General features: G+C 42.4%; 1 protein-coding gene across 1 annotated transcript; it reads right to left on the bottom strand.

Annotated features, from left to right (window-relative positions):
- Window positions 1-446: 446 nt before the first annotated feature.
- Window positions 447-8259, bottom strand: LOC149309219 (NF-kappa-B inhibitor-interacting Ras-like protein 2). Its single transcript, XM_089531202.1, has 4 exons — window positions 8140-8259; window positions 4681-4820; window positions 3435-3676; window positions 447-1894 (listed from the first exon to the last, which is right to left on the bottom strand). Exons 2-4 carry the CDS (start codon window positions 4772-4774, stop codon window positions 1655-1657), a joined length of 576 nt encoding a protein of 191 aa, XP_089387328.1. The 5' UTR covers window positions 4775-4820; window positions 8140-8259; the 3' UTR covers window positions 447-1654.
- Window positions 8260-10520: the final 2261 nt, after the last annotated feature.

Below are 10520 nucleotides of genomic sequence, written 5' to 3'. Positions count from 1 at the left end.
CCACAAACAGGACATGTACATAACAGATCTTTCCCATGAGCCATGTGGTCTTAGCTCCTAGAGATAGCATACAGCCATCATGATTAGTAGCAACGGATAACCTTATCCTCCATTAACTTCTCTAATCCCCATTCAAAGCCATCACACATGCTCATGAACAGGGAAGTTATCAAGGAATGGAATTAATATATATACCTATATGCATGCATATGTTTTTTCCAAAATTTAAACATTAACATTTTTGTCTTTGGTATATATTTGTTACAATCATTTTGAAAGTTACGATAACTTGGACAACACAGGTTGTATCTGCTAATGTTTTGACCAGTTCTCTGTCCACTTTAAACTGTTTCCTTAGTTTGTCCTTTCCAGTGTGAAAAATGAAAAAAAAAATGGGAAAGATTAAAAAAAACACCTTAAGGAAAATAATAATTTCCACACTGATGTCAGGGAAATGTAATATATTTTAATTTGTTTACAGGGACCGAACATACAGCTTTTCACTCCTATCGTAACCTGTCTGTCTACCTTCTTGCATTCAATACAACCTTGGTACTAAATAAGCAGTACACTTAAACAGTTCATAAATTTCCAACAAAGGGGTTTCAAGAGCTACTAAGCATAAGCCTCTGGATGTCACGGAAAGTCAGTCCCATAATGCTTAATGGCGTTTCCTCCCAGGTAAACTGGAGCCTTGTTCTATTGACCGAGAAGCTGCTCCAATAATCTGTTCTAGTTTGTTCACATTTGTTATCCAAATCAGAGAAGAAACCTGAAAAAGCCATTTGTTAGCCCATCCAAATCAAATCCACCTGATGAACTGATATAGTTTTTAAATATAGCTTGCTCAAAATCTTTTTCTGGGATAAGACATTTACCTGTATTTCTGTCATTTAACTGTTTGTTTCCCTCCCAGTTATGACTCTGTCTTCCGTTCCCTTCTTAAGATATAAACATAATCATTTATTAGAGTTATTTAAAAAATGGCTTACACTAGCTCAAAAACTGATGCACATGCTAGCTTGACCAAGTGTGCCAACTATAGGGAAGCATTCTGACTTAGCTTGGCCAGGTGTTCTCCTATAGTTGAATAAAGAGTTCCTTTCCTCTGCTTTCCCCCATGATTTTTCAGCCACAGCTCACCTCACAGAATCTCATGCAGCAGAGAGTAAGAGGGGAGAGAAGAGAAGGAAGGCATTTAAAACAAGACCACCACCACCAAAATGTGATCAGGGAAGAGATTCCACCACACTGACCTTTGGGAACCAAATCAAGGACCTTATATGGTATCTCTAGAGGTTTCCAAATTTAAAATGCATATGATCTGGAAAATGAGAATTAAAATGCCTTGTCTTAAAAAGCCACATTTTTAAGCAGGTGCCAATTTTTAGCACAAAATTGGCACCCGTTGCACTGGACTCAAACATGCAGGGCATGGTTTAGGCAAATAATAATTTTAAGAGGGAAAAATCATGAATGACTTTCCACCACTGTGGACTTGGCACTTTCTCTATTTTAAAAAAATGACATAAAGAAAGAGGGAGGAAAGAAAATGGTGCCATATCAATAATCAGCTGTTAGACGTTTCTGCTTCATGACCAGCCTTGCATGGGCATCCCTTTCCAAGAGATAGCAAGCACAGTTTCTGAAGGTTTCACCCATCCACAGAACCGCTGCTTTTGTTCTTGCGGCTGAGTGGGAAGGCAGACTTGCTCTGTGGCTGCGTCATCTTGCTGGCCAGGTAGACAAAGGGCTCGATGAGGGTCCGGCGGTCAGCAACCGAGATTTCCCACAGCTTTACTTTCTCTGCCTTAGCCCAGTGCTGCACTGCATCATGATCTACACGCCGCTGATCCTGGAGGTCACATTTGTTGCCTAAGACCACAATGGTGACCTGCTCAGATTCAAGGGAAAAGCCAGAAAGAAAGAGGAAAAAATATTAATGAAAACGCCAAATGCCCCGATTATTTATAATAGAATAGGGTTGGCCTCAGACATGTTACTGCCTTGGGCAGAGGACAAAATTAAGACCTCCTGCCCTCTGGCATCTTGTTTGCAACGGAAGTGGTGATAGTGTGTTTGATAAAAACTTTCTTCACTACCCAGCCCATAGGTAATCACAGAAAAAGGGTGGGATTTGTGGGTACTCAGAAGGTTGCATAGAGAGCAGCTGATGGTGGCATGAAGCCCACAAATGTTCCCACCAGTGCCCTCAAGCTACTCAAAATGGGTTAGTACAGTGGAAGAAAGCTAGGTTTTAAAAGCAGAACTTGGAAATATTACTTTGTAGACTACAAATCGTAGCACCCCCACCCACAGTGCCCATGTTGGCTGGAATTCTGGGAGATGTAGTGCAAAATACACCTGTACATTCTCTGTCCAGAACCTCTGGGACAGAAATGGGAATCATGTGGACTGGAGGCTAGATGCAGCCCAATGATAGAGGTCAATGCAGCCCTGGACTTGCTGCCAAATATGACTCCAGTAGTGTAACCTAACATTCTAATGCTATTTTGGCCCTATCCTGAAATAACAAAAATGTGTATGTGCACACACGCATGTGCACATGCATTCAAGTTGCCTACTGACTTATGGTAACCGTATCAATTTCATAGGGTTTTCTTAGGCAAGGCATGCTCAGAGGTGGTTTTTCGAATTCCTTTCTATGAAATGTGGTCTACAGCAGCTGGTATTCATTGACAGTCTCCCATCCAAGTACTAACCAGGACTGACCCTGCTTAGTTTCTGAAATCAGATGGGATCTGGTGCCTTTAGGGTATTTAGGCAGAGCTAAAATATCCCCTCCCAAAATTACCTAAATATAATTTCTGATCCTGAAATAACACATCTAAGTACCCAAAACAGTAGTGGCACAGCCTGCAATTGGTTCAGAGTAATTGAGCATCCGAATGTCCAAGTGTGCCCATTAAGTTTGCCATATCAGGAGCATGTCTCCTAGGCCCTGAGATGTCACAACCCAAATCTGGGAACTAGGAACAGTACCTACTGGTGTCTCAGAGAGGCAGGGGGCTGATAACACCAGCAAGCATGAAACATTAACCCTCAACACAGTTGCTCAGAAGCTGTCATCTCTGACATGAGGCATTACTTTCATTCCACATACAGAAGCCAACTAGACTGGCAGATGAATCTGACTTCAGCATGGATGACAGACTACTTCCTCCACTACACCTGGGGGTAGCAAGGCAGTCTGTGTGGCACACACAGATCTATCTTCCAAAACCTTGCTCTGTGCTCCCTGGCATCTGCCATCAGAGTCAGATGCCTCCCTTGGCTTAATGCAAGGCCAGATCTGTCAGTAAGACTTGGAAGATATCATCAAACCTCCTGCAACACAAGGGAATTCTGTGTGCATACATTGGATCCTCTGCCAACACCTAAATCGGAAACATGCATGAAAATGGTTCACCTACCTCCTTTTTATCCTTGCTCTTGTCTATCTCTTTCTTCAGCATCTCCACCCTCTTGAAGGATTCTTTGCTGTCAATGCTGTAAACCAATACATAGCCATCTGTGCAGGAGAAGCAGTGCTTGGGCAGTTCCAGCCCATCTCTCAAGCCTCGAGTATCATAGAAACGCACCTGTTCCCGCACCCCCCGGTCAGTCTCTATGGAGCCCACATAGATGTCCTCCTGGGTTTCAATCATCTCTGAACCTGCAAAAAGCCAAGAAAGGAGAGACCAGTCACTTCTACAAGGACAAAAATGATCATCTTTGCTGGGAAGGGTTTTTCTGGAAAGACAGAAATGTGATGTACTATGTTTACAAGAATCACACTGTCTGCTCTGTAAGACTCCAAAACTCCCCCCACTTTATTCCATTTTAAAGAAGATGTCTGGAATGCTGAACCTAGAGAGGGAGAATTACCATTCCATGCAGGTTGAAAGCAACTGATGTTGCCTTGTGTCCTGCTTGCATCTCACTACAACAGCCTCATTTTAAGGCAGAATTAGAGTAGAGGCACAGCAGGAAGTGAACCTCTCTGATACATTAGTGGCTAAAGTAAAGATAGTTTCTTCCAGAGTCTGGAAAACATACTTTTTTGGACTACAACTCCAAGAATCACCCATTCAGCATTGCTCCCTGAAATATGTGGGGCCAATATTAGGGAAACTTGCTTTTTTGTACTGCAGCCTTCAGAATCCTGGGTACCTAAGGATTTTTTCTGAATATCATGCAGGGTCTTCCAGGGAGTATCCAGGTTTCTTCTGAAGCCCAGGTGTGTGCCAGAGTAGCTTCTTAAGACATGTGGGGCTAAGGCTGAATTAGCTTCTTCTGCAGCTTAGGAAATTTAATTTTCTGGACTAACTACAATTCCCAGAATCTGACATTCCATATGGTTCCCTGCAATATGTGGGGCCCAAGACTGAGATTGTTCTTTCCAGAGTTTGGAAAACATACTTTTTTAGACTTCCAGAGTCCCCCCAGCCAGTCATGATGTCTGGGATATTCTGGGAACTGTAATCCCAATAAGCACCTTCTCCTCCCTTATCCTCTTAGATTCAGAGCAGCTCAGCTGCTGCAATATGAAGCAGTAGAGGGTCTTGAGTAGACAGCATCCAGGTTTTTATAATTCACAACAGCTCTCTGAAGGAGAAATATTCACTTGATTGTTCTTGATCATTCAGAAGGGAAGGGAATTATGAGGCTCACACTCACCAACCACATGATTCCCATAGAGAAGCTGCTCCAGGATGGAGGTCTTCCCAACCGATGCTTGCCCACAGACAACCACTTTACAACTCTTCCCCATCCTCTAGCCAGTGGGGGGAAGAGGACGGATACAGGAAGCTAGGAATCTAAGGTCAGGAGAGGTGGAAAAAATCAGATATGTTTATGAAGACACAACATTACACACTCCTGGGTATCTAAGGATTTTTTCTGAATATCATGCAGGGTCTTCAAGACAGTATCCAGGTTTCTTCTGAAGCCCAGGTGTGTGCCAATTCCATTAGGCTGGAGAAAAAGGGACATGGGCAGGGTCATGAGGCCCTGCAATGATCAGGTGTGCCTTAACATCAGAACTAGAGAAATATACTTTTTATTACAGTTCCCAGAATCCCCTTCTAAATTACCTGGGAATTTCTGGGAGTAATAATAATAACAATAACAACCTAACATTTCCTAGCTCAGTTCCAGATGAATAATTCCTAACACTGAGCCTTATCACACATGGGGGGTTTGCAGCTTAGATCCTCAGTCACTCCTGTTCTAGCAACGCGAAACGTGATGGTTTTTCACACCAGATCTGGAATCACTCCTTTCTAGCAATGCAAATTAATGTTAAAACATGATGTTTTACCACACTTGGTTGCCCTCCCGAATCGAGGAGGAAGCGGAGTCAGTTTGATTCCAAGCAAATCCCATGATGCGGAATCAAGCAAAGTGTGGTGAGTGCACATTGTATTACCACACCGGAACATACTTTGAGGGTTCAACAATTCAAATCGGCACCCTTGCGCATGCTCAGTGGGGTTCTGGATGCTGTCATCCTTCCCTGCCCCCTCCTTAGCTGTCATCCTTCATCAGGGTGAAGAAGGAGGCAGGGGATGATGGGACAGGTCTCATGGGATCACTGGGGGCTAGATCAGAATGATGAAAGAGGCAGGGGATGGTGGGACAGGTCACATGGGGTCACTGGGGGTTAGATCGGAGTGATGAAAGAGGCAGGGGATGATGGGACAGGTCGCATGGGGTCACTGGGGGTTAGATCAGAGTGATGGAAGAGGCAGGGGATGATGGGACAGGTCGCATGGGGTCACTGGGTGCTAGATTGGCGTGACGGAAGAGGCAGGGCATGATGGGACAGGTCGCATGGGGTCACTGGGGGCTAGATCGGAGTGATGGAAGTGGCAGGGGATGGTGGGACAGGTCGCATGGGGTCACTGGGGGTTAGATCGGAGTGATGAAAGAGGCAGGGGATGATGGGACAGGTCACATGGCGTCACTGGGGGCTAGATTGGAGTGATGGAAGAGGCAGGGGATGATGGAACAGGTCGCATGGTGTCACTGGGGGCTAAATCAGAGTGATGGCTTGTTACCAAATTCACCAAAAACAGCAGTCACTGAGGATTGGATTAGATTGACTGCGGAAGTGCCTCGGAACAACCCCCCATAGAAAGCAACCAGGTGTGATAAAACATCACGTTTTAATGTGAATTCACATCCTAGACCACGAGTGACAGTGGATTCAAGCTGCAAAAATCCTCATGTGATAAACGCCACTATTTGTCAATTTTATTGTTTGCTGCCCTGAGATGCTCAGATATTAGGGTGGGATATAAATATTATTATATTCATATAAAAAGCCAGCATGATGTAGTGGTTTGAGGTCTAGAAGTCTGGAAGTGCAGGGTTAAAATCTCCAGTGATCCATGGAAACCCACTGAGTGACCCCAAGGTCAAGTCACAGACTCTCAGTGGAAGGTAATGGAAATCTTATTCTGAATAAATCATTTCAAGATAGCATATGTCACCATAAATCAGAGCCAGTTTGAACAACAACAGCATAAAGACTTTGATTAATAAATAAAACAATTTAGGGGCTGGTTCACTGTAACAGTAAACAGTGCCATGGGCTTATATCATAATATTTTCATGCTGGCCAAAATCCTGTGTAAATATCTGCTGGTGGAGGTACATTATACAACCCTTCCACTGAATGTTACCCTAAGACAGTGTGTGCGGACCTATGGTCAAAGTGCATGGTTGACAAGCATTTCTGCAACTGCAAGGCACACTGCCCAAAGGCAATGTGCATTCACATGCTGCTCTGTGTACTTTAATGCAGGGGTAGGCAACCTGCGGCCCGTGGGCCGGATGCGGCCCGGCAAGGCCTTGGGACCGGCCCCAGCCCGGTCCTGCCACCGATTGCTGCCGGAGCCTTTGGCCTCTCGCGTGAGGGCATGGGGCCTTTGGCCTATCAGGAGGAGGTGGGCAAGGGGTGCAAGCGGCGGGCAAGGGGGGCAATTGTCTATAGAAGCCTCCGAAACATGCATTTATATGAACATTTTTTAAAAAATCAGCAATTTTTTTGCGTGTCCTCCATTTTTTTTTTAAAAAGTGTCCTTCATTTGAAAATTTTGTCCCACATTTGTCCCGGTTTATTTATTTTTTTAATTCTTTTTAAAATTATTTAATTATTTATTTTTTGGCTTCGGCCCTCCAGTTGTCTGAGGGACAGCAACCCGGCCCCCGGCTCAAAAAGGTTGCCTACCCCTGCTTTAATGCATTTCTGTATGCAGAATGATCCATATATGCAACTCTGCCTCTGCTGACATCAGATGGATGTGGCCATTACTCATTATCCAAACAATTCAGTTCACATGCATAGTGCAACTTACACTGGCACATGTCACTACTAGGATACCAGCAACTGTGTGTTTATCCAACTTAGTCAACTAGTCGGTGATGACAGTTCAGGCAGCATACCCATATCACCCACAGTTTACTCCTATTTCACCCTGAATCAGACCAAGACATCTAGAAATGCATGTATTATTCAAATATGGGACTTTATCAGCATCGCTGTTTTCTTTGCTTTGACCAGCTCCTTGTCCACTGCAAGCACGCATTAAAAATAAGACAGTTAATTGCTGCCAATCACGGCCACTGTGCCACAAATTATTTTTAAGGTTGTATACATTTGGGGTCTGCATAGAAACATCCCATAGAAGTGACAAGTGGCACAGGTGCAGTTTGTTACAGTTGATGTTACTTTCACCCCAGAACTTTTCGCCCCCTCTTTATCAAACATGTATCCATCTGTATCTGTCACCTCTTCATTCCCCCTGCATTGGACAAAATTGACTCAAGAGCATGAAAACTTGTGCCACAACAAATCTGTGATCTTTTAGGTATCATAAAACTCTTTTCTAAAATCATATGGGCACCCTAACTAAACAGTCAGGATTGATTGTTGCTCCTTGGAGCAAATGCACAGTGGCAGTCCAATCCTTTCAAATGACAGTACATGTGAGATGCATGTGTCATGAATGGTGATAATGCAAATCCAGAAGAACCATATTGCTTTTCTGAAATGCTGTATCCTAAGAAACTGACCTGAGAGCCAGTACAGGCTATTTCAGTACACCTCCCCAGGTGAAGATCTGAACTTACCTTGCCAAGGGAGCTGCCTACTTGCTTCTTTGCTTTCAGCCTGAGTTCATCCTCAACCAGGAGAGGAAACAAGAGTCGACAAGTCTGGATGCTTGGAAGGAAAGGCAAAAAAGAGAAGGAACCAGCCCACAGCTCCATCTATGGTTGCATCTGCAATAGTGCATGGTTTTGTTCTTGCCAAGGATTCAATTGGTGCTCTACCTCTGGATACACTTTTTAAAAAGGATCAGAAACCCAACAGTCACTGCACTGTGAAGGGAAAAAAGTATATGACATGCATGGGAGGAGGGATTGTGTAAAGGATGCAAGTACAGTGGACCCTTGTTATCTGCTGTGGTTTGGTTCCAGGAACCTCTGTGAATAACAAAATCTGTGTATGTTCAAGTCCCATTAAATACAATGGCATAGCAAAATGATGTCCCTTAGATATTATTATTTACGGTATTTATACCCCGCCCTAAAGGCTCTCAGAGCGGCTTACAAATGGAAAGTCAAGGCTGCCTATTTGAAATTTTATATATATATATATATATATATATATATATATATATATATATATTCCAAGCCGTGGATGCTTGAATAAGGATAAGGAGGGCCGACTGTAATTACAGGGAAATTAATTATGCATTTTCTTATCACAATTCCTCATGATAGTGGGGTTTTCCACCACCGGATATGCATACCCTCCAACATCTGTAAGATGAAAACCAGAACATATGTGACCAAGCATCATCAGAGTGTGGTCAAGGTGGCAAAAGTTATTAATGAGGAAGAACACACAAGCTAGGAGAAGCTGCAGCCCTTTGCTTTTGTCTTTGCCTACTGGGAAGGACAAGGCTTTGTCTCCTGTACTCCTCTTTTCCCTGTTCACTGAATGCAAACTACTTTTGTATTTTGAACATTGTTTACAGAAAATGAAGAAAGCTAAGTAGAAACGGGGAAAGTGGGGAAGACAAGACAGTGAGACAATTTAAAAGCAGCTGAACAAGTAGGGCAGAGACTTAATTGGGACTGTTCCTGCCAAACTGGGACAGCTGGAGGGTATGACATATATACCTTAAATATGTAACGTAATTTTCCAAATGTTGAAGCTGTTTGTGTGCATGGAGACAGTTGTCTAAAAAAACCAACACACACACACACACAGTTCAAATCTCAATGTCAGGCTTTCTCCCTTTTCCCCCCATAGGTGGGATCCATCTTCTTACACAAAAGTAAACTCTAGCTGGTAAATGCAATAATATTGGTGGCAAAAATCTGGAGATGTTTATTAAAATAAATGCCTGCATTTGAAATTTGGTACGTTCAAGTGTGGCATGTTTTAGTTATGGCTAATATAACTGGAATCATCAATGCCTGAACACTTTGAATGATCACAGTAATCTTTAGTTAGGAAAGAATGAAGAATAACAAAAAGAAGAGAGGGAAATATATGTATGGATTTATGAAATATATGTATGGTTACCCAGGTTTGTGTTAATGTTGTACTATGATTACCATAAGTAAGAAATCGCTTGAAGGCACACAGGACCATCAACAACAATTGATGTATTATGTTATCTTTTCAATTAACTTAACATATAAGAACATAATCCAGTTCTTTATTATTACAGAATTATCTGGAATTCAAAAATCCCAAATTGTCCACATGGGTGTCTGAGATAGTGACACCTTCGCTTTCTACTAATTCAGTGTAAACAAACTTTATTTCATGCACAAAATTATTTTAAAAATACTATGCATAAAAAGTGTATGTGTATAAAGTTTATAAGAAACGTAAATGGATCTCATGTTCAGGCTTGAATCTCATCTCCAAGATATCACATTAATGGATATATGCAAGTATTACCAAATCTGGAAAAATCTGAAATCCAAAACATTTCCGGTCCCAAGCATTTTGGATAAGAGGGACTAGTACAGCAAAACGTGATAAATGTATTATGCAAAGGGATCTTGTACCATCTTTGAGACTCACTGAAAGAAAGTTGTAACATAAGTTTTCGTAGACTTCTCTACTTCCTCAGATGCGTTTGGTGCGGGGTTTTGTGCCATGGTGATGAGTTCAATTAAACACCCCCTTTTTTATTTCCTCCACACCCCCATGTTTTAGTTCATTCTACATTTTTGTATTTTATCAAAACTGTTTTTATTCAACTTTTATGTATCTCAACCCTCTAGCTAATTTTATACGTGTTTTAGGAGTGATCCAGTTTTATCTTTGTACGTACTTTGATATTCTGATGTTTGTATTTTATCATTGATATGGCCAGTTGACTAATCAATAAACTTGGTGGTGGTGGTGGTGGTTTTGATGATAAGAAGTGCTTGTGCTTGTCTTCATGCCAACATTTTTGTGATTTATCTCAGTAAACAGCTGCCTT

This window comes from Sceloporus occidentalis, unplaced genomic scaffold, assembly GCF_023333645.1.
Source record: "Sceloporus occidentalis isolate IW3139 unplaced genomic scaffold, rSceOcc1.0.p SCAF_7, whole genome shotgun sequence".
Classification (NCBI taxonomy): domain Eukaryota; kingdom Metazoa; phylum Chordata; class Lepidosauria; order Squamata; family Phrynosomatidae; genus Sceloporus; species Sceloporus occidentalis.
The sequence above is the reverse complement of the archived record's forward strand: the minus strand, read 5'-3'. Positions and strand labels throughout refer to the sequence as shown.

Bases quoted from the DNA above. Each gene is read 5' to 3' on its own strand.
- LOC149309219 (XM_089531202.1), bottom strand. From the start codon at position 4,774: ATGGGGAAGAGTTGTAAAGTGGTTGTCTGTGGGCAAGCATCGGTTGGG. The intron at 3,677-4,680 runs GTGAGTGTGAGC...GGCTTTTTGCAG, and splicing joins CTATGGGAATCATGTGGTTG to GTTCAGAGATGATTGAAACC. The intron at 1,895-3,434 runs GTAGGTGAACCA...GAATCTGAGCAG, and splicing joins AGAGCAAGGATAAAAAGGAG to GTCACCATTGTGGTCTTAGG.